This window comes from Pectinophora gossypiella, chromosome 16, assembly GCF_024362695.1.
Source record: "Pectinophora gossypiella chromosome 16, ilPecGoss1.1, whole genome shotgun sequence".
Taxonomy (NCBI): Eukaryota; Metazoa; Arthropoda; class Insecta; order Lepidoptera; family Gelechiidae; genus Pectinophora; species Pectinophora gossypiella.
The window spans coordinates 3,104,458-3,128,313 of NC_065419.1; the positions used below are offsets into that span (position 1 = coordinate 3,104,458).

The 23,856-nt window shown below is 39.4% G+C and overlaps 2 protein-coding genes, 1 long non-coding RNA gene and 1 other non-coding gene across 4 annotated transcripts; 2 read left to right on the forward strand and 2 right to left on the reverse strand.

The window, feature by feature from the left end:
• Window positions 1-1,202: 1,202 nt before the first annotated feature.
• LOC126374056 (uncharacterized) lies at window positions 1,203-3,730 on the reverse strand. The gene is made up of 2 exons (XR_007567394.1): window positions 3,569-3,730; window positions 1,203-2,446 (listed from the first exon to the last, which is right to left on the reverse strand). It is a non-coding gene; the product is annotated as an uncharacterized LOC126374056 (long non-coding RNA).
• Window positions 3,731-4,381: 651 nt separating this feature from the next.
• Window positions 4,382-10,095, reverse strand: LOC126373999 (serine protease inhibitor dipetalogastin-like). The gene is made up of 2 exons (XM_050020441.1): window positions 10,059-10,095; window positions 4,382-5,493 (listed from the first exon to the last, which is right to left on the reverse strand). The coding sequence occupies exons 1-2, from the start codon at window positions 10,075-10,077 to the stop codon at window positions 4,547-4,549; spliced, it is 966 nt and encodes a 321-aa protein (XP_049876398.1). The 5' UTR covers window positions 10,078-10,095; the 3' UTR covers window positions 4,382-4,546.
• Window positions 10,096-10,337: 242 nt separating this feature from the next.
• Window positions 10,338-10,409, forward strand: Trnav-cac (transfer RNA valine (anticodon CAC)). The gene has a single exon. It is a non-coding gene; the product is annotated as a tRNA-Val (tRNA).
• Window positions 10,410-13,023: 2,614 nt separating this feature from the next.
• On the forward strand, window positions 13,024-19,022 carry LOC126373695 (serine protease inhibitor dipetalogastin-like). Its single transcript, XM_050019927.1, has 6 exons — window positions 13,024-13,739; window positions 16,293-16,298; window positions 16,426-16,466; window positions 17,297-17,558; window positions 17,949-18,012; window positions 18,957-19,022. Exons 1-6 carry the CDS (start codon window positions 13,087-13,089, stop codon window positions 19,020-19,022), a joined length of 1,092 nt encoding a protein of 363 aa, XP_049875884.1. The 5' UTR covers window positions 13,024-13,086.
• Window positions 19,023-23,856: the final 4,834 nt, after the last annotated feature.

The following is a 23,856-nucleotide window of genomic DNA, read 5'->3' on the forward strand; positions in this document are numbered from 1 at the left end:
AATTATTAATTATTTTTTTTAGTTTTTTTATAATTATTTTCAATTCTATACTTTTGTGATGGAAAATTCCACTTGATTAATTATCATCCCTCTCAGTATTTGTTACGATGTCACTTACACCCTATACAAGTAGATACAGGTAGCCACACAATTAGGTATGGGTATTAGTGACACCGTAACGAATACTGAGGGGGATGGTTCAGACCATGATTCTGAGTTGACATTAAGTGGAATTTCCTGTTGGAAAATTCATGAAAATTTTCGTGTTTTTTTTTAATTATTTTCAGTTCCACACTTGCGACGGAAAATTCCACTTGATATTAACTCGGAATCATAGTCTGAATCATGCCTCAAAGTTTTCGTTACGATGTCACTAACACCCTGTATACTTAATCATGCCACTACACACTGACTTACCGTACACGCGCATCTGTGTGTGACGTCAGACGCCCATACGATTGAAGACGCTTGTCCAGAAAGGGCGAATTCGCCGCGATTCTCTCGCGCGTTTTACGCGCGACAGTTGCGTCCACAAGGTACGTGCCAACGCGCGAGCATTCTTCAAAAAACTTACGGAAAAATCTTTGAACATTCCGGGACCAACACCAGTATCAGAAATTCGTACAACACGTTTACCTCATGTTATAGTTGGAGATGAGGCATTTAGCTTATCAGAAAATATTATGCGACCATATTGCGGCAAGAATTTAACCAAAGAAAAACGAATATTCAATTACCGTCTCTCTAGAGCAAGACGTTATATTGAGTGTTGTTTTGGGATCCTGGTAAACATATGGCGAATATTTCACAAACCACTCAATGTACATATTGAATTTGCTCACTAACGAATCGTTTCGCGGCGAATTCGCCCTTTGTGGACAAGCTCTAAAGTAAGACCGAGGGGGTGAGGTAAACTAGCTCAGCCGCTGGTGGGGTGCGGAGAGTTGCCGTTCTATACGTAGTATTATGCCTTATTCTACCGTCATGTTATGACTGTTTAGATGCAATGTCAATGTCGCAAATAGGAAACCGTAATACAACACTTTACAGGAAAAGAGAAGCGTCTGACAGATCACAACAGCGGTTTTCCTTAAATGAATCGATTACGTAAATGCTCGTGTCTATAGGTAAGGTAGGTACCTAATTACTTACAACTAGTAGGTAATGGAATCATGCTTGTTTACGCAAGTATTAGTAATGTAGTAATTTCATAATTTATTCATAGGTAAATAAAGCATGCTTTGTTAACTAAATTTTTCATTTTTCATTTGTATATGCTATGTACACTGTAATTGTCAATATAAGTCTTTAAGTTTTAATTTTCGTAATTGCCTTAGTTGTTAATGTTTGATATACGAGTACAATTATGATGTAAAATAAGTAAAATATAATTACTTAGTAATTAATGAGAAGCCGTAATAATTCCAATGGCTGGACACACTAAGACCTGGATCAGATTAGTACACAACAAAGAAGAATGGAGAAAAATGGGGGAGGCCTTTGCCCAAACAGACAGATTGGTCTACGTCCGGCGGGGGTGAGGTAAACCTAGCTCAGACGGTGGTGAGGAGCGGAGTTTCCGTTCCATAAGTATTCCTTATGGTTTTGTGTTAAGGACCGTTGTCCCGTTCGTCTCTCAAATGCCCGTGCCGGTTTCAGGTCTCAGTCCACGCCTGATTATACATAGTAGGTACTTTGAAAAACATTTATTTTAGAAATAAATAGGTAGGTATTTGTCCTAAGTGCTCTCACTAGTTCAACGATAGAACTACGCACTATTAAAGACCTTCACGAAGCTACTGACAATGCCGTTAGCGTGGCCAATTAAGAAGAAGTAGGTAGGTACACAGAATAGAGTATTAGTAAGCAAAATAATGAATTTAAACCTTTCTAAAAAGGGAGGTCACGCAGTATCTCTCGCTCTGTTACTTCTTACACGGTCCTTGGTGAAGTAGCTTAACGCCATTGTACTTCGTGGCGCATCGCAGTGTACAAGGGTTGGGGTAGGTAGCCCCATCCGTCCCACACATTTCGTTCTTCTCGCGAGTACATGGGCAACCTGGTTTGGCTGCTCGCGGGCTCCTTACTGCGGCATTCGTTTGTTTCAGTTCCTCGCTTGCGTTTTTGGTTGAGTCTGTATCACACGGTCCGCGATGCTTCATTTCGATATTGCCAGTTTTGGCTGCTTCATTGTAGTAGCACAAGTTTTTATACGTAACACCGTCAGTGCCACAAAACTCATTGACTTCCTCAGTACACGGCAAGGATCGAAGCGTTCGACCGCATTTACCTTTGGTTTTTATTTGTAAACTTGGATTGAATTTCCTGGCTCTATCAAAGGTGCATTCATTGGTGTACGTTCTACCGTCTGTGCCACAGATGGGGTCCTCCAGCCCAATACACGCTAACGAAATGCACACGAATGCGCTTAGTACCAGCAATGTACCTAGAAACGAAAATAGTTAAAAAGTCACTGTGGTCCTGTGGTGTACCGGCTTCCTTCCCAAACGGGGAGCGCCCGCTCGAACCCCGGTACAGGACTTGCAAAAAGTAGTCTAACAAAAAGCTCGGTATAAAGTGTGGGTACTCAGATCATCATGCGATGGATGTACCTCTGACTACCCCATTAGGATATAGTCGTGAGAATTTTATTATTATTATTAGCGTTTATACGTTCCGCTGCTGGGCACAGGCGTCCCTTTAATCGACCGGAAGGGGTATGGAGTGTACTCCACCACGCTGCTCGACTGCGGGTTGTTGGAGGTGATTTTTACCTACACTTTTTTTTGCATGTATGTACCTACACAGCTTCTCAATAAATGTTTCTTGTTTCTTGTTTACTGCCAATAGTGTGGACCGAAGCACTCATCTTCCATCAATCAAAAAACAATCATTAAAACCTTTTAACCATTATTTTTTAAAAGCTTTTGTAAAACGACTATTATTTTTTATAATTAAATAGTACCTACTTCCTCGTATTTTTATTCTTAAAGGATGATTTTTTTAAAATAAATACTTAATGATGGGTGGAAGATGTGTTGTGCCTGGATTCAATAACTGAGGTCATCATTTATACCCAAAAATAGAAATAGAAGATGTCTGTTATCCATGAAATTAGAAACTTAACGTATAAGAAGACGTATGCTCAATCCTATGACAAGCCGCCATTGCTAGTCCTTTGATGACGGAAGTGTTACCACCAAGTTACCACTGTGTTACCATTAATTTGCTATCTTGTTGGAGATAGCAAGGACGTATTATTATTGAAAATTAAGTGATTACTGACTAATAGTATTTAATTACTTTTACTTGTCACATTTATTAAATATAAAAATCACTAAAACTGTAAGTAAATCTTTTACTAAAAGTTCAAAATTTCCTTGCAAAGTAATTAAAAAAAAACATTGGTCGTGCGTGGGTAATTTATTTTTTACAAAATGGTTACGCAGGGTGGAATGACGTCAGCTGGGCTAACCTTGAAATGTTAGCTGTCATTTTTGAGCATACTTACTTGGTTTTCTTATACCATGGCTATACTTAGGTAAGTATAAATAAGAAAATAACTTACAATATTTCATCATGGTTACTGTACTTAGTTGCCACTAATAACTATAAAACCACTGTAGCTTGAGAACTAACGAATGCAGTCTTTGACTGTCCTTTATATACTTAAAACAATAATCATTGTGAGGGAAGGAAATAATTTTCGACGTTTAAGTGTAGGTACCTACTTTTTTCTGTTTACCTTGTTTTTCTGTATACCAGGTGCGTTGATCAAGATTTTATCCCGTCATCGACTTATTAACAGTCAGTAGTTCTCTGTGGTCTAGTAATTGAGCGTTAGTCCACGATCCGGACGTCTCGGGTTCGAATCCTGGAGGGATGTTTGTTACCTCTGGTTTAGTTAGGACATAACATTACATGACAGCAGTCAGTCCGGCAGTCCGGCTACTATTACCCTGACACCAGGGTTGATGAAGTTGGTTATTGATTTCACAACCCATGCGAGAGAAAAACATCGAGAATTTGCGATGCAACGCGTGCGGGGCTCATGCCTCACGATGTCTGTACGCGGCTTAAATTGGAAATTGTATAAGTAGGTACCTTTTGTTTATAGCATGTCATTTCATTAACTACTTGATCGGACAAATGAGGAGCGTTGAGGGCTCTCACCCGATACGTTATTTAAGGCAACAAACCTGAAGGTGCAGTTGGGTGAGAGGATTATATTAGAAAATATTTAATCCACCCTAGTGGGACAACGGAAAACGTCGACCACGTCGGCGTGGTCGATATCGGGGTCCTGTTAGGTACTTAGTAGTTACGTAGATACAACACGCTTCGGCACTAATTATGGGCATGCAGAAGAGATACACTGACACATGATAACAAAAAATATAATTTAAATTAATTAGAACAAAAGTCATTAATAAATACCTATACTTCTTATATGTAATTGAGCAACTGTACTTCTCTTGTCACTTTTGTAATTGTTTCTAGTGTTGTATTTATATGCGCAATAATATTGTTTTGTATTGTAATTTTTCTAATCTTCATTTGGCTGCACATCCCTCGCTTTTCTTACTATCGGCCTCCCGAATCTGTCCTTATCGTTATCACATGATCCGCTATGACGTAGTTCCACGTCATGAAAAGTTTTAATTGCACATCTTAATAAACAAGGATTGGAGTAGGTAAACCCATCAGTCCCGCACATTTCGTTCAGTTCTCGTGTGCACGCACAATTTAATTTCGGTTCTCTTGGATTCCTTATTTCGGTATTAATTTGATTTCGTACGTGACGTGGTTTTCTTGCTACTTTAGAGTGGTCACTGCATCGGCCTTTATGACTTAATTCCACGTCATGAAAAGTTTTAATTGCACATCTTAATAAACAAGGATTGGAGTAGGTAAACCCATCAGTCCCGCACATTTCGTTCAGTTCTCGTGTGCACGCACAATTTAATTTCGGTTCTCTTGGATTCCTTATTTCGGTATTAATTTGATTTCGTACGTGACGTGGTTTTCTTGCTACTTTAGAGTGGTCACTGCATCGGCCTTTATGACTTAATTCCACGTCATGAAAAGTTTTAATTGCACATCTTAATAAACAAGGATTGGAGTAGGTAAACCCATCAGTCCCGCACATTTCGTTTAGTTCTCGTGTGCACGCACAATTTAATTTCGGTTCTCTTGGATTGCTTTGGTTTCTGCGAACGTCGCGTGGTTTCCTTATCACTGAGTTGTCACATGGTCCGCGATGCTTGATGTGGATTCTGCCAGTGCTAGCTGCTTGATGGTAGTAGCACTTGTTTCTGTACGTGACGCCATCTGAACCGCATATCTCGTCTAGTTTCTCAGTACATGGCAATATTGATCGTTCAACTCTAGGGAGTCGGTTGCGGCCCCTACATGGCTCTTTGCCCTTATAACCGATGCATGACGTACTTGCGTACGAAATGCACACAAATGCGCCTAGTATCAACAACGTACCTGGAATAAACAAGAATAGATTTACATAACGTAACATAAACAGCCTATATAGGTACGTCCCACTGCTGGGCACAGGCCTCCCCTCTAATAGCCGGGACCAACGGCTTAACGTGCCCTCCGAAGCACAGAATCATCTTACTTTTTGGACAATCAGGACAACAAACAATAACAACAATAATATTATAATTTTTCCAGCAATAGATTATTTATTAATAATAACAATATAATTAATAATATACCTAATTAAGCAGTAACATTTAAACTTAATTACATACATACATACATAAACTCACGCCTATTTCCCGCCGGGGTAAGCAGAGACTATGGAATTTTATTTCCTTTCAATTCAATTCAAAACAATTTATTTCGGATAATACATCCATAATTTGTTAGTATCAATGCACTTACTTACTAGGTTAGTTAACAATCAAATTAAATATTAAAGTGTTAGTGACAATGAAACTTAATTTTATGTTAGTAGTACAACACCTATATATAACACCCTATCATTATTTATCATAGGCACCAGAATCAGGCATTATTAGTGCCTTCATCCAGTGCCTAACCATAGGGCAGTCAACCCTACCCCACCCTACCCCTACCCTTACCCCCCCTACCCTTCCCCTACCCTTTGATCCTGAAATACTTCTCTTACTTCAACCATGTTCATCAATCGTTTCCTACGCGCACGCCGGTTCAGAGTAGATCGTACTGAACCTTTTCAAAGGTCATCTCCAATTTTGCTATTGCTATTTGACATTGGTTTGCATTGCGCACTTACTTTTATATGCGCAAATGTCAGATTGCAATATTGCTATTTTAGATGAATTGCTTCGATGTGGCCCTTTTCATGGTATAAGAAAACCAGGTATGCTCAATCCTATGACAAGCCGCCATTGCTAGCCCTTTGATGACGTCAGTGTTACCACTGTGTTACCATTAAATTGGTATCTCCAACAAACTACAAAGACATAAATTTTATTATTGAAAATTAAGTGACTAACTGACTAATTTATTTCATTACTATTACTTGTCACATATATAAAAATCGATAAACTGAATCTAAATCTTTTGCTAGAAGTTCAAAATTTCCTTGCAAAATAAATATAAAAACATTGGTCGTGGGTAATTATTTTTTTACGAAATGGCAACTCAGGGCGGGATGACGTCAGCTGAGCTAACCTTGAAATGTTAGCTGTCACTTTTGAGCATACTTGGTTTTCTTATATCATGGCCTTTTTAATCCTCCAGGGCTCAATAGGTATGATCAAATGCTATCACGGTTTTTTTTTAGTAAGTATCTTATCTATACTTATAATAAATCTGTAGAGAGGTCAATTCTGTACATTAAATATTTTTTCAAAATAACTATCAGGGGGTGATAAGTGGTCGATACTGATGCCAAAAATGCAATCAGTAAAATTTTTGTCTGTCTGTCTGTCTGTCTGTCTGTCTGTCTGTCTGTATGTTCCTTATAGAAACAAAAACTACTAGACGGATTTTAATGAAACTTGGTACAATTATTCTTCACACTCCTGGACAGGTTATAGTATACTTTTCATCACGCTACAATCAATAGGAGCAGAGTAGTGAAGGGAAATTCTTTTGTATGAAAAATCTAAACCACTCAAGTTAGACGTTTGAAATTTGGCATGCAGGTACCTTAGATACCGTAGAGGTGCACTAAGAAAGGAATTCCCGAAAATCCTACGGGAACGGGAATTAGCGGGAAAATCCTTTTGTATTAAAAATCTAAACCACTCAAGTTAGACGTTTGAAATTTGGCATGCAGGTACCTTAGATACCGTAGAGGTGTATTAAGAAAGGAATTTCCGAAATTCCTACGGGAACGGGAATTAGCGGGAAAATCCTTTTGTATGAAAAATCTAAACCACTCAAGTTAGACGTTTGAAATTTGGCATGCAGATACCTTAAGTACCGTAGAGGTGCACTAAGAAAGGAATTCCCGAAATTCCTACGAGAACGGGAATTAGCAAGAAAATCCTTTTGTATGAAAAATCTAAAACCACTCAAGTTAGACGTTTGAAATTTGTCATGCAGGTACCTTAGGTACCGTAGAGGTGCATTAAGAAAGGAATTCCCGAAATTCCCACGAGAACGGGAATTAGCGGGAAAATCCTTTTGTATGAAAAATCTAAACCATTCAAGTTAGATGTTTGAAATTTGTCATGCAGGTACCTTAGATACCGTAGAGTAAGAAAGGAATTCCCGAAATTCCCACGGGAACGGGAATTAGCGGGAAAATCCTTTTGTATGAAAAATCTAAACCACTCAAGTTAGACGTTTGAAATTTGGCATGCAGGTACCTTAGATACAGTAGAGGTGTACTAAGAAAGGAATTTCCGAAATTCTTACGAGAACGGGAATTAGCGGGAAAATCCTTTTGTATGAAAAATCTAAACCACTCAAGTTAGACATTTGAAATTTGGCATGCAGATACCTTAAGTACCGTAGAGGTGCACTAAGAAAGGAATTCCCGAAATTCCCACGAGAACGGGAATTAGCAAGAAAATCCTTTTGTATGAAAAATCTAAACCACTCAAGTTAGACGTTTGAAATTTGTCATGCAGGTTAGGTACATACAGCTTAGGTACATACAGCTTAGGTACATACAGCTTAGGTACATACAGCTTAGGTACATACAGCTTAGGTACCGTAGAGGTGCATTAAGAAAGGAATTCCCGAAATTCCCACGAGAACGGGAATTAGCGGGAAAATCCTTTTGTATGAAAAATCTAAACCATTCAAGTTAGATGTTTGAAATTTGTCATGCAGGTACCTTAGATACCGTAGAGGTGTACTAAGAAAGGAATTCCCGAAAATCCTACGGGAACGGGAATTAGCGGGAAAATCCTTTTGTATGAAAAATCTAAACCACTCAAGTTAGACGTTTGAAATTTGTCATGCAGGTACCTTAGGTACCGTAGAGGTGCATTAAGAAAGGAATTCCCGAAATTCCCACGAGAACGGGAATTAGCGGGAAAATCCTTTTGTATGAAAAATCTAAACCATTCAAGTTAGATGTTTGAAATTTGTCATGCAGGTACCTTAGATACCGTAGAGGTGTACTAAGAAAGGAATTCCCGAAATTCCCACGGGAACGGGAATTAGCGGGAAAATCCTTTTGTATGAAAAATCTAAACCACTCAAGTTAGACGTTTGAAATTTGGCATGCAGGTACCATAGGTACCGTAGAGGTGCACTAAGAAAGGAATTCCCAAAATTCTCACGGGAACGGGAATTAGCGGGAAAATCCTTTTGTATGAAAAATCTAAACCATTCAAGTTAGATGTTTGAAATTTGTCATGCAGGTACCTTAGATACCGTAGAGGTGCACTAAGAAAGGAATTCCCAAAATTCTCACGGGAACGGGAATTAGCGGGAAAATCCTTTTGTATGAAAAATCTAAACCATTCAAGTTAGATGTTTGAAATTTGTCATGCAGGTACCTTAGATACCGTAGAGGTGTACTAAGAAAGGAATTCCCGAAATTCCCACGGGAACGGGAATTAGCGGGAAAATCCTTTTGTATGAAAAATCTAAACCACTCAAGTTAGACAATTGAAATTTGGCATGCAGGTACCTTAGATACCGTAGAGGTGCACTAAGAAAGGAATTCCCGAAAATCCTTTTGTATGAAAAATCTAAACCACTCAAGTTAGACGTTTGAAATTTGGCATGCAGGTACTTTAGTAAACTTAAAGCTTAGTTGCAACAGGATATTACAAAATTCCCACGGGAACGGTAGTTAGCGGGAAAAAACATTTGTATGAAAAAATCAAATCTAAATAAAAGGAGAAACTGACTGACTCAGTGACTGACATATCAACGCATAGCCTGAACGGCTAAACGTAGGCATTTGAAATTTGGAAGGGACATAGCTTAGGTACCGTAGAGGTGCACTAAGAAAGGAATTCCCGGAATTCCCACGGGAACGGAAATTAGCGGGAAAATCTTTTTGTATGAAAAATCTTAACCGCTTAAGTTAGACGCTTGAAATTTGGCATGCAGGTACCTTAGTTAACTTAAAGCTTAGTTGCAACAGGATATTGCAAAATTCCCACGGAAACGGGAGTTAGTGGGAAAAAAACATTTGTATGAAAAAATCGAAACCGCGTAAGATAGATATTTTCAATTCAATTCAATTAAATTATTTATTGCATTCCATGTAGTACAATGGGGTGTTACATAGGCATAGGAACTAAAACATGGACCCTGTAGGGCACAGCAACGTTGAAGGGAAGAGAGGAAGTGTGTATTAAAATTAAAACTCAATGAACAATCAATTAAAAAAAAACAATTCAATCAATTGATTCAATCTAGCATGCATGCATACCTTAGTAAATATAAAGTTTATTTTTGGCTGTATTTTGAAAAATGGGAGTTATTGGGAAAAAAAAATGTACTTATGAAAAAATCTAAACTGCATAAGTATGCACTCCCACACACACAAAGATCTCTCTCTTATATAACACGCCACGCGGACGAAGTCGCGGGCAAAAGCTAGTTATATAATAATTGCTAAAATAGATTCTTTAACTCACCATATTTCACCATGGTCATTGTGCCTTTTGTGACTGTAGGAACTATAATGACGGATGAAATCCCTGACTATTCTTATATATAGGTTATAGGGAGAATCATGCTTTGTAAAAGAAGGAAATTATTTTAATATCATATTCATGCGTATATCAGAACTTTGTAAATACCATTTACGTCAATTGAAGTTGAGTTGATTTTTTATGAGACTTTAATATACTCGTACTTAAGTATGTTAGTATGGTAGAATAATATAGGTTTCTATCTATAGGTATCAGATAACGGCCTCCGTGGTCCAGTGGTTGAGCGTTGGGCTCACGACCCGGAGGCCCCGGGTTCGAATCCCGGTGGGGGCATATCACAAAAATCACTTTGTGATCCCTAGTTTGGTTAGGACATTACAGGCTGATCGCCTGATTGTCCGAAAGTAAGACGATCCGTGCTTCGGAAGGCACGTTAAGTCGTTGGTCCCGGTTACTACTTACTGATGTAAGTATGTAGTCGTTACATGAGCCATGTCAGGGGCCTTTGGCGGCTCAGTAATAACCCTGACGCTAAGGTTGATGAGGTTGGTATTCCACCTCACAACCCACACGATAGAAGAAGCGGCCCTTCGCCGCTTAGAACGTGATAATCATTTATGATCCAAACATGAATTCGATAATCATTGGTTTAGGCCTGTGCTGGATTCGAACCTGCGACCTCAAAGTGGGAGGCAAGTGTTTTACCAACTGGGCTACCACGGCTCCCAGGTCCGATTAGGTACCTAATACTAATTTTAATTATACGGTTTTTATTAAACTGAAAGTCTGCTCAAACAAGTACAGTCATGAGCAATACAATGTACCCACTTTAGGACTCTGTCGTACTAACATATTTGACATTTAGTGAGACTTACAGTTCAATTTGTCAAAAAAGTTAATGTGACATGGTACCAAAGTGTACACATATTAATGCTCGTGACCGTACCTACCTACCATAATTAAGCAATGTTCGATTATAAACTTAGAAAATCAATTACTTATCTGCTTTTACTTTGAGAGGAGAAATTAAAAAATATACCTATTACGATCACTGACTTCACCTTGTGAGGTTTGCTGCAAACTCTGGTGGCTGATTCTCCATCGAAAGATGGCCACCTCTATTATAGGTAAGTCTGTAAAAATAGTGGGAGAACATATTCCGATATTGTATCGTTTATCACAATACATAACATAACATAAACAGCCTATATACGTCCCATTGCTGGGCACAGGCCTCCCCTCAATCAACCGGAGAGGGTATGGAGCATACTCCACCACGCTGCTCCAATGCGGGTTGGTGGAGGTGTTTTTACGGCTAATAGCCGGGACCAACGGCTTAACGTGCCCTCCGAAGCGCTGAATCGTCTTACTTTTCCGGACAATCAGGTGATTCAAGCCTAAAAAGTCCTTACCAAACAAAGGATAGTCTCAAAAAGTGATTTCGAGAATGTCCCCATCGGGAATCGAACCCGGACCTCCAGATCGTGAGCCTAACGCTCTAACCACTAGACCACGGAGGCTGTATCACAATACATAATGATGCAATTACTGAGCTATTTTGAATACTAACTGCCACTGGGGCATTCCCTGTTCGGCGCGTTCTTGCCGCGGGGGTGGTGGCTGAGTTCCAAGGGGGGCCCAGACCTACGGGGTATATTGTAGAACCCTTGCCCAGGGAAACGGATGAAGACCTCAACGGTTGCAGTTGCGGAGACGGAGATGGGAGCCATCGGTACGGCAATGTACGAAAGTACGTCTACGTCCCTGTGCCGAGGTTTTTCTTCCAGCTTCTTTTCTCCGGCTATACAGGTTGTGAGAAGCTGCAGTAGTTTTAGGCGGATGAGACGTTTGTTATGTGAAAATTGACGATTCAAAGTGTAACTATGTTCTCTCTTTATTTAAGAGCAGCGCTCTTTTCGGTGGAGTAATCGCCTCCATTTTCATTACTCCATAGATAGGGCGTGTAGAACGGTGGTTGCCCCAATCGCCTTCCGTTCCGCAGTACACCGACCAATTTCTCAATCGGTGATGATCTAGCTAGAGCCCTACCAGAATCCATTTCCTCGGCCTCCAACCAGTACTGATACCGCTGCTGCCCGGCATCAGGGGTGCGCTTTTAAAGTAGCGGCGCCTACTCGCTACGTCATAAGATCGTATCGTAGTAACTATGTTACCTATTGAATAAAGATATTTTTGAATTTGAATGAAGAAAGTGGACTGTAACCTGGAGCCTCACAGACTGGAGTTTAACCTTTTAATTTCATAGATAGACATAGCATCTTTTATCTTTGTTTTTGGGTATAAATGATGACTCTTTTTAATACAGCCAGGCACAAACTTTTCCGCCCATTGTTCTGATCAAAATAAACAGAAGCAAATATAGGTAGCAACATAATTCTATGAATAATGTGATCCAAATATCAAGCAACAATATTTTTTTATGTGTTTCTTATGAGTAATGAGACGCCAACGCCATCTATAAACTCTAGCCATAGAGGTAGCCAATCACTTCAGGTCCCCGATACCGACCCCGCCGGCGTGGTCGACGATTTCCCTCATTCAGTGCTTATCGCTATCGACCCGTTAGGGTCGATTAATTCTTTCAAATATTTTTCCTCTCAGACGACGCCCTGAGCCGAGGTTCGCGCCCAACTGGGCACCCTCAGGCCTGTTGTCTTAAACGTTGTACCGGGTGAGAGCCTTCAGCGCTCCCCATTTGTCCGGCCAAGTAGTTAATGCCATCTGCGGCAAATCTACAATAAGTCACGTCAAAAAAAAAAAAAAGCCATCTATATTGTTTTTGGTGAACGTAGCCTGGAAAGTGCCTCATTCCGATAATTATGTGTAGAATTTATTTTACTGTCATTCGTTACGTAAGTACTTTTGGGAAATTGTGTATCGCTGAACGTAATACTAAGTATTCTTGTTTATTACAGGTACTTTGCTGTGTCTTTGCGCATTCGTGTATGTTTCCTGCGCAAAAAGACAACCTCCCAGAGATGGTCGAGTAATGTTGCCGTGCACTGATGAACTAGAAGAGATATGCGGCTCGGATGGTGTCACTTACAGAAACAAGTGCTACTACCATAAAGTAGCCAGCACTGGTAGAATCCACATAAACCATTACGGACCTTGTAACAAGAGGCGTGATTTAATTTTACCACGTCGTGATTTGAAGCATTGCAAATGCCGCAGGTCGCGTCGACCAGTGTGTGGTACAGACGGGCGCACGTACAACAATCGTTGTTTATTGAAATGTGCGTTCAAAACTTATGGTGACGTGCGGTTACGTCACAAAGGACGATGCAAACACTCCACATTCGCGAGTGCTCCACCCAAAAATGTAGAATGTCCGTGCAAAACAGAATTCTCGTACTATCGACCAATTTGTGGCTCCGACGGATATACCTACGGCAATTTATGCGAATTGAAATGTACGAATAACTTTTATAATAAAGTGCGATTACGTCACAAAGGACCATGTAGAGTCCAAAAAGTAGATAGTTGTCCTTGTAACAAAGGAGTTGCACTACTGTGTGGCACCAACGGATTTACCTACTTCAATACTTGCGAATTTGAATGTGCGCTGAAACATAGATTTGTACAAATACGTCATAAAGGGAAATGTGTAACTATAGATCCAAGACAGCGTTCGATAGCATAGTGTTAAAATGCATAAAAAAGCTATTATGCGTAAAGATTAAAAAAAACATATTTATACCCGTGACTTATAAATTAAGCCTTAAAATCCATATCCTTACTTATATGAAAATTGTATGTTGACTTATAAAACAAAAAAAAGATTGAAAAAAAAAAACAGTTCGGGTCTGACTCCCTGTGGATTATCGTACTTTTTTAATTCATGGTTATTTATTTATTTAATTCAGGCAACTAATGCCCATACAATATATAACCTTAACCTAAGGGTGGTATTAATAAACTAATCTCAGTTGAGACTGCCCTCAAGATCATGCTCAAGTTCCTATTTTTATATGAGAACTGTCACATTGACATGATCTTGAGGGCAATCTCAAAGCTGAGATAAGTTTATTAACACAACCCTAAGAATAGGTACCTACATACAATATTATAATTATAAAATATTAAACTATTTAGGTAATTTATTATTCGTCTTCGCCTCCCTGAAGCGTCAGAAAACCGCTGCCTCTGACCAGAAGTCGGCATAAAGCAGCTCAGCAGCGAGTGTGGTGGAGATATGACGCTTGAAAGACCTAAAGCTTGTAGGCCTCTCAGACTCGAGGAGAGTAATTTCCACCCGCGTGGGGTTCACCACATCAGCCGGTGGACGTCAGTAAATAAAACACTTGAATCGATATAATCGATTCACATATTATATTCTGTCGTGTCAGGCAATGCACTACTCGGTGGCTACAATTAAAAAGTAAACTGTACGGGTATGTACGGGGGTGAAGTGAAGACGTAGTGTTTGGCAACGAGTCGATATTTATTTAAGTATATAATTATATTGACGCGAATACACTACATTATCAGCTATGAAATTAATAAAGAAAAAATAATAATAAGTGCGACATTTTGTCACGTTTTTCTATGACGTCACAGGTTGTTTTTTTATATAAATTCCATAGTAATTTTGTGTTTTGACGTTTAGTAATAAAGACTTTCCGGCCAAGTAGTTAATGCCATCTGCGGCAAATCTACAATAAGTCACGTCAAAAAAAAAAAAAAAGACGTTTAGTAAAAAGTAACTGATTTGACTAGTTGTAAACTACCCTATTATGACGATAAAGCTGTACGACACTATCTATATTGTTTTTGGTGACCGTAGCTAGGAAAGTCCCGTAGTGACGTAGTCCGGGTGTACACGTTTCCTCATTCAGCGTTTATCCTTATCGACCCGCTAGGGTCGATTAATTATTTCAAATATTATCCTCTCAGACGACGCCCTGAGCCGAGGTTCATCCCCCACTATGGACACTCTCAGGTCTGTTGTCTTAAATGTTGTACCGGGTAAGAGCCCTCAGCGCTCCCCATTTGTCCGGCCAAGTAGTTAATGCCATTTGCGGTAAATCTACAATAAGTCACGTCAATAAACAAGGTGTTTACGCTTTCCTTACGTGACGGTATTTTTTATTGTTTTCCTTTAAACTACTATACAGTCATGGTACAAGAAAACCAGGTATGCTCAAAAGTGACAGCTAACATTTCAAGGTTAGCCCAGCTGACGTCATCCCGCCCTGCGTTGCCATTTCGAAAAAATAAGTTACCCACGGCCAATGTTTTTCTATTTATTTTAAAAGGAAATTTTGAACTTTTAGTAAAATATTTAAGTACTTACAGTTTTAATGATTTTTATACGATACGATTATGATTTTTATTTACTTATACGAATATATGACGAAGTAATAGTAATTAAATACATAAGTCAGTGGCCCCGATTCCTGCAAACACCGCCTAATTTTATTTTAAGTTATATCCGTCATTTTCATATCCGTCGAAAAGGAAAGGGACGGATGATTCACAGCTCTTAATTTTAGGAAGAATGAGTAAATGAATGTGTCGGGTTATTGACTGATGTAAAATTTTTAGACGGTTGGTTTAGATTTTTTTTTTTTTGGTTTGGTTTTCCCCGAAGGGTAAGGCAAAGGGAACTATGCCCATACAGCCATGTCTGACGTATTTTTTTTCTTGATGATTAATGAAATGATGAAAGGTGATGATGATGAAACCTAAGCCCCCACCCTCGGAGTAGACTCCTACTCCGAACCCCAAACGAATTAACTCAAAAGTCCGCATAAACTTTTGAGTTATGAAGCGGCTTCCTGACACGAAGCGAAAATAGGCAGATACACTTTGTTTATTGAATACTCCAATATAATAACACTCGCGAATGTCTTCCGACTAACTTAATGCGATCATTAACCACAAAACACCACTTCGTATTAATTATTTAGATTATTCAATGAAGAAAGCAACTGTCCCGTTCCCGCCTCCCGCCAAAAAGCCCCCGGTTGGTTTAGATTTGTGCTTAAAATTGACGTGTGTTCCATAAATTTTATGCTTGTCAATTACCCGTCCCTTTCCTTTTCGGCGGATAAGAAAATGACAGATATAACTTAAAATAAAATTAGATGGTATTTACAGGAATTAGCACCAGTAATTCACTTAATTTTGAATAATAAAATCTACGTCCTTATAATGTTGGAGATACCAATTTAATGGTAACACATACGTCAGCAAAGGGCTAGTAATGGCGGCTTGTCATAGGATTGAGCATACCGGGGTTTTTTTTTATACCATGTGTTCAGTATAAAAGTTGACCGGATCTGTTATACCGTGTTATTACGGTTACACATTTCGTGTGAAATAGGTGCTGCATCTGCAATAGGGCTGTTATAATGGTTCTTTACGGTGAGTTATCAGTTCTTCTTCTTCTTCTGTCGTGTTGGTTGTGAGGTGGATTACCAATCCCATCAACCCTGGTGTCAGGGTTACTATTAACCTGCCAAAGGTCACTCTGACATCGCTCATGTAACGACTACTAACTTACATCAGTAAGTAGTAACCGGGACCAACGTCTTAACGTGCCTTCCGAAGCACGGATCATCTTACTTTCGGACAATAAGGTGATCGGCCTGTAATGTCCTAAGCGAAATAGGGATCACAAAATTATTTTTGTGATATGTCCCCACTGGGATATGGATTAGAATCTGATGTGACAGCCTCCGTGGTCCAGTGGTTTGAGCGTTGAGCTCACGATCCGGAGGTCCGGGTTCGATTCCCGAGACGACACTGCCGAAATCACTTTGTGAGACCTTCCTTTGTTTGGTAAGGATTGCAGGTTTGAATCACCTGATTGACCGAAAAAGTAAGATGATTCCGTGCTTCTGAGGGCACGTTAAGCCGTTGGTGTGGCTAGGTCGCCGTGCCGCAAGGACTGAAGTTGTGTGATAGAAAATTCATCATCTTTCCTAGGGTCCACTTACCCAATCTGAAGATTTGACAGGTCCGGTTTTTACAGAAGCGACTGCCTGTCTGACCTTCCAACCCGCGAAGTGAAAACCAGCCCAATACAGGTTAGGCCACATATACCTCGGAAATGCACTCAGGTATGTGGGTTTCCTCACGATGTTTTCCTCTCGGTGTTGTTTGTGTGATGGAGAATTAAAAGAAGTAAATTAAACTTAATTCTCGCGAAGTAGGGTTTGACATGTTTTGTTAATGATACGTTTTATTTCTAGGTACATTGCTGTTAATGAGTGTAAGCGTGTGCGTTTCTTCAGCTTGCATATTGGTGTACGATCCATTATGTGGCACAGATGGTAAAACATACACTAACATATGCCAATTTAACCGCGCAAAGTTATCGCAGCCTAATTTACAAGTAAAACACAAGGGGAAATGTCAGAGTGCTGCTGTTCGTCGCGGTCGATCAACCCTGGCATGTAGTGACTACAATGAAGCAGCCAAAACTGGTGATATCGGAATGAAGCATCGCGGACCGTATGTCAGACCGTATACAGACTCAGCTAAAAACGCAAGCGAGGAACTGAAACAAATGAATGCCGCAGTAAGGAGCCCGCGAGCAGCCAAACCAAGTTGCCCATGCACTCGTGAGATGAACGAAGTGTGTGGGACAGATGGGGATACCTACCCCAACCCTTGTACACTGCGATGCGCCACGAAGTACAATGGCGTTAAGCTACTTCACCAAGGACCGTGTAAGAAGTAACAGAGCGAGAGATACTGCGTGACCTCCCTTTTTGGAAAGGTTTAAATTCATTATTTTATTCACTAATACTCTACTCTGTGTACCTACCTACTTCTTCTTTGCGAGTCGATGGCGATCGATATTAAATTTTTGCTGACTAATAATTGGCCACGCATTGTCAGTGGCTTCGTGAAGTGCGATGCGCTACGAAGTATAGTGGCGTCCGACTACGTCATCAAGGACCGTGTCAGGGATAAACGGCAAAACGTATTACGTACTTACTTGTTGTTTATCATAAGCTCACGACTATATTGTGTTGACTGATAGGACCTCAGGATAGGACTCCCCACTGCTGGGCCACTGGATGCGCTTAGGGGCCGTCCATTAATCATGCGAGGCTCGTAAGGGGGGGAGGGGTCCATGAAAAAATCACGAAATATCATAATGGGGGAGAGGGGGTGTAGTAGTATATCACGAGTATTTATTTTTTCGGCAAACGCGCGATACTGAACCGAGAAAAGCGGCGTTTCGTGCAATTATTTTGGTAGGTACTAAAAAATACACGTTCAAATACAGGTTTAAAAATTCCAAAAAAAAAACACCACATGATTAATGGACGGCCCCTTACATACTGAAGTGGACTTGCAGATACCGGTGACCAGGCGGAGGGAACCTGCTTATTAGTAATGTGTTGTGTTAATGTGAACGTTTTCTTGTTATTTGTAATTGTCGAGCCGTGCCGTGTGTAAATGTAATTTTTTTTAAATCGTTCTATTACTAACACTAGATTAAGTTGTTTATTTATTGCTTGTTACTAATCTCTATGGAACATGTCCGAAATAAACTCTTTTTATTTACCTACCTATTTATTTATTTATAAAAGATGGTGTGACGACCTCAATGCTTATCGGAAGGATTGGCCGGAGATCGCGCAAAGTCGAGAGGAGTGGAAAAACCCAGCAGTGGGATCGTATAGGCTGAATAAGATAAGATAAAAAAAAATAAAAAAAATATTAAAAGATAAGATTTATTTATATCTCAATTCAGTGGCGGCAATAGCAAAATATTTAAGTAATGAGACACCGCACAGCGGCGCCCCTCAATACACGGTTTTTTTCAGTTAGTTTACGGCCACCGAAATATACCTAATTAAATCTTTACGGTCACCCATTATAAATGTACATGTTTAGAGGTGTGTGCAATCCAGTTACTCCCCTGAAGGTCCGGGGCTGCCAGCCAGGGTGGTCCCTTCGTGAGTGACCTTAATCAAAATTATAACAGATGACAATATTTAATAATGGAAGCCGTGGTAGTCCAGTTGGTAGAACGCTTGCCCCTCACTTTGAGGTCGCTGGTTCGAATCCAGCACAGGCATAAACCAATGATTGTCGAATCTGTTGTCGACTTCATGTTTGGATCATAAATGATTATCACGTGCTCAGCGGTGAAGGAAAACATCGTGAGGAAACCCACATTCGGACCTCACCTGTATTGGGCTGGTTTTCCCTTCGCGGGTTGGAAGGTCAGACAGGCAGTCGCTTCTGTAAAAAACCGAACCTGTCAAATCTTTAGGTTAGCTAAGCGGACCCTGTGAAAAACGAGATAATGCTAGGGAGATAATGACAATGTTCAATAATGAATGAATCAATCAATATCGTCATTTAGCGGGCGGGTATTTACAATAACAGTGATAATTTCCTTCCTTTATCATTATTATTACTTTCCTTGATTATTAATTGTAATATAAATGCAAGTACTATGTACTTCTATGCGTCACTCCATTGCTGATCGTCCGACAGGTTTCAATAGATCTCGGTGTTTACCGAATTCATTTTACTTACCGTCTGTTTAGGTGCGAAATTGCAGTCATGATCAAACTCGGTAAGAAATTTATAAAATATCTATTATATTATTAACAATTATAAGTACCTATATAAAATGAAAAGGTCGCGGGAAGCCGCTGGATGCGAGCAGCGCAGGACCGATCGTCGTGGAGATCCTTGGGGGAGGCCTATGCCCAGCAGTGGGCGTCGTACGGCTGACAACGATGATGATGATGATATAAAATGAAAAGGGAAGGGTCCCTTTTTGGTTAAAACGACTTCAAAAAAGGAGGAGGTTCGTCGGGATCTTTTTCTTATTTCGTTATCTTGTGTACTTACTAAAAAACTTACTAATTTTAAAAGTGTAGTACTTATAGGGGAATTTCCAGGCTGCGTTCCTCAAAAAAAAAAATATTATGGCGCTGTACAGAGTTGCCTTCGTTTAACCTTCTAATTTCATGGATAACAGACATATTATGCATCTTTTATTTTTTATTTTTGGGTATAAATGAGTCCCTTGTTATTACATCCAGCCACAACACATTTTCCACCCATTAATATTATCAAAAATAAAGAGAAGCAATTTATGTAGCAACGTAATTCCATATCTGATCCAAATATCAAGCAACAAATAATTTTATTTATATTTTATATCTCTGCCATTAGATTGTTATTATTTTGAATGATTATGTAAGTACCTAAGCAATGGGAAAATAGGCAATTATCACGTTAAATCTGGATAACGCCATTTATATATATTTTTGAAGAACGTACCCTGAAAAGCCCTTCGTTAAAACTGATTTGTCTTTTTCGTATTTTTATACCATTATTTCATGAAATACAAAATACACTTACAATAATGGGCACTTTTGCGCCGGGAATGACACGAGGTGGATTATTTGGACATGACAACAATTTTGGATTAACTTAAAAACATTTTTGTAAATATAACTTACTGTATTAAAAAAAAATAGCGATTATATAGTGTTTTTTGCCGCACATGGTTATTTGAGTGGAATATAAGTAAACTTGTGCAGAACCTAACTAGTTGACCAGCTAGTTCCGCCCAAATTGTCTAAATTGTTTGTCCTCTTCAAATATACTCGCCAAATTCGCTGATGTAAATCAATTACTGGACGAAGTTGACGGTTCTGGGATCTCGGTAGTTAAAAACTGCTCTGCTGACTCCATCATAACTCTTCTTACTAATCCCCGTAAGAAAACTAAGATTTTATGCCTTAACATATGTAGTATAAATGCCAACTTCGATGCGTTATTAACGCTACTGGCTCGTATAAATGTTGTAATCGACTTTATCATACTTACTGAGTGCTGGCTCTCCTATTGTCACGATAATCTCCCTATACTTGATGGTTTTATTTCTTATCGCACTCATGACAATTATAATCAGAACGACGGCGTAGTGGTTTTCGTAAAAAACTCGATTAATTGTGTTATATCAGAGCCATCATTCCCTGAATGCAACTGTATTATAATAAAAATATCAAACCATACAGTCATTTTAGCCATCTACCGTCCACACTGCTACAAAAAGAATGTCCCCTTGTTTATTGAGTCACTGAATAATGTCCTTAAATCTCTGTCGTCTTTTAGGAATATCATATTAACAGGAGATATAAATATAGACATATCCCCAGATAGTATTGAGCCACATTCGGATGATTACTTAAACCTACTGGCCATGCATGGACTGTTGCCGACACACACAGAGCCTACTCGAGTCAAAACCTGTCTGGACCACTTCTTTTTAAAATTTACTCACTCAAGTTTAACATTCATAATCGATTCTGCAGTAACAGATCACAAGCCCATTCTTTTATGTCTTCCTATGTCTCAGCCTGACTACGCTCGTATAAGAGTATCTCGCATTGATTATGAAGGTCTAGACCATACGATGCAGACTCTTAACTTTCACCCGGTTCTCTCTTCTACAGATCCTAATGTTGCTGCCTCACTCTTGGTTTCTCTGCTCTCGCAGGCTCTTATTTCTAATACCAAGATCCTAATGGTGCCTCGAAGAGCTAGGATAATTAAACCCTGGATTACTTTAGGTTTACTGCGTTGCATGCGAAACCGTGACTTTATGCATAAAAAGTTAAGAGAAGCTCCAAACAACGATGTTTTGCGAACTACTTATCGTAGGTACAGAAATTTTTGTAACGAAATATTAAAGAAAGTTAAACGAGAATACCAAAAAAAGGAAATAATAGATGCAGGCTCAAATAAAAAGAAATTATGGAATGTTATACAGTCTAATACAGGCTTAAAAAAACCTAGGGATGGCTCTAGTCGTTTGTTGTCTTGCTCCAATGACTCCCACCACTCCGTTAATGTTGTTAATAATTACTTTGTTAGCTGTGGTAAATTACTTGCTGATAAAATTAAAGCCAATCAACCAAATCGCATTGTACCGTCAGACTGGGCCAATAGCTCCAATTGTCAATCTTTTGGTCTACTGGATACGGATGAGGAGGAAATTAATAGACTTATTACAGCCTTAAAAACTAGCAATACCTCTGGTTGGGACGGTATTTCGTCTGCTTTTTTGAAAACTTACAAAGGTATCTTGATTGAGCCTATAACGCACTTATGTAAACTAAGCTTACAAGCTGGCATCTTTCCAAATGTCTTTAAAATTGCTGTTGTCTTACCTATTTATAAGGCTGGGGATCGTGATTGTGTTGAAAACTATAGACCCATTTCTATTCTCCCCACACTCTCTAAGATACTGGAACGGCTAATGAACAATAGACTCACCAAATTCTTAGAAGCTAATAACTTTCTATCTGATCAGCAATTTGGGTTTCGATCTGGGCTATCAACATCTGATGCTGTCCGTGATTTGATTCAGTTTTTGGTGGAGGGGTTGGACGTTGGCGAGAAATGCGTATCAGTATTTCTGGACTTAGCCAAAGCATTCGACACAATCTCGATTCCCATTCTCTTAAAAAAGCTTGAATGCTTGGGCATTAGAGGCAATCAATTAAAGTTATTTGAGAGTTATCTTACTGGACGGACACAGCGGGTAAAAATTGATGATTATGTTAGCTCGGACTTGCCTATAAATTGCGGAGTGCCTCAAGGGAGCATTCTGGGTCCATCGCTGTTTCTGGTGTTTATTAACCACTTGTGTTCTACCCCACTGCCTGGAGGCAAAATTATATCTTTTGCCGATGACACAGCTTTAGTGTTTAAAGCAAGTTCATGGCAGGAGGTCTTCAGTATCGCACAGTCTGGCCTTAATGTTGTGGTTTCATGGCTTCTAAATAACTATCTTACAGTTAATACTGACAAAACCAAATACATGACCTTTGCTATCCGTAGTCCCCAGATCCCGCCAGATTTCTACGAGTTGATTGCCCACTCTTGCAACCAGGCACCAGACCAGATCTCTTCGTGCTCCTGTCTTAGTCTACAACGCGTCCCGGTCATTAAATATCTTGGTATTAATATTGACCAACACCTTAACTTTAAGACTCATATTAACCTGGTGGCATCTCGCGTTAGAAAACTTATTTACGTGTTCAGGTGTCTTCGACATATTGCTAATTTTGACTTGATTAAAACAGTGTACTTTGCTATTTGTAAATCAATTCTTACATACTGCATTACGTCCTGGGGCGGTGCATCAAAGTCTAATTTGATGAAGCTTGAGGTTGCCCAGAGAGCAGTATTGAAGGTTGCGGCCTTCCGTCCGTACCTCTTCCCGACAATTGCACTTTACCAAGACTGGCAGGTTCTGTCGATCCGTAAGCTCTTTATTCTCTCAATTATAATGAAAATGCATGTGAGTCTGACCTATGATCCGAATCTTGTGGCTTCGAAGAGACGGTCGGATATTGTTTGCCCCTCCCAACCTTGCAAGACCTCATTTGCTCGTAGGTTTTTCTTCTTTCTCGGTGCATATATTTATAATAAAATTAACAGACGGTGTAATATGTATTTACAACCTAAATATTTATAAGTGTAAGAAATCTGTAACAAACTGGTTACTTACACTAACATATGATGAGACTGAAGACCTCCTCAGCGTAATTTCTTAGGTGCATCATTTCTATTTTTATTTCTTATATTTTGTCTCGATTTTGATTTGCCTAAATCTCGGAATCTTAAAATGGACTTTTAACTCCCATTTTGTGGTCACCCATTTTTACACACACACACACACAATACTTTCATTTACACACCATGCACACCAAATCACACCATCACATATTTTGACACAAATAGTTGTTCTACTTAATTC

What these genes read in the sequence shown, in the direction of transcription:
- LOC126373695 (XM_050019927.1), top strand. Translation starts at nt 13,087, where the DNA reads ATGTTGCCGTGCACTGATGAACTAGAAGAGATATGCGGCTCGGATGGT. An exon ending in TGTTATAATGGTTCTTTACG is followed by an intron (nt 16,467 to 17,296) that starts GTGAGTTATCAG and finishes TTTTATTTCTAG; the next exon opens with GTACATTGCTGTTAATGAGT. An exon ending in ACTACGTCATCAAGGACCGT is followed by an intron (nt 18,013 to 18,956) that starts GTCAGGGATAAA and finishes GTACATGTTTAG; the next exon opens with AGGTGTGTGCAATCCAGTTA.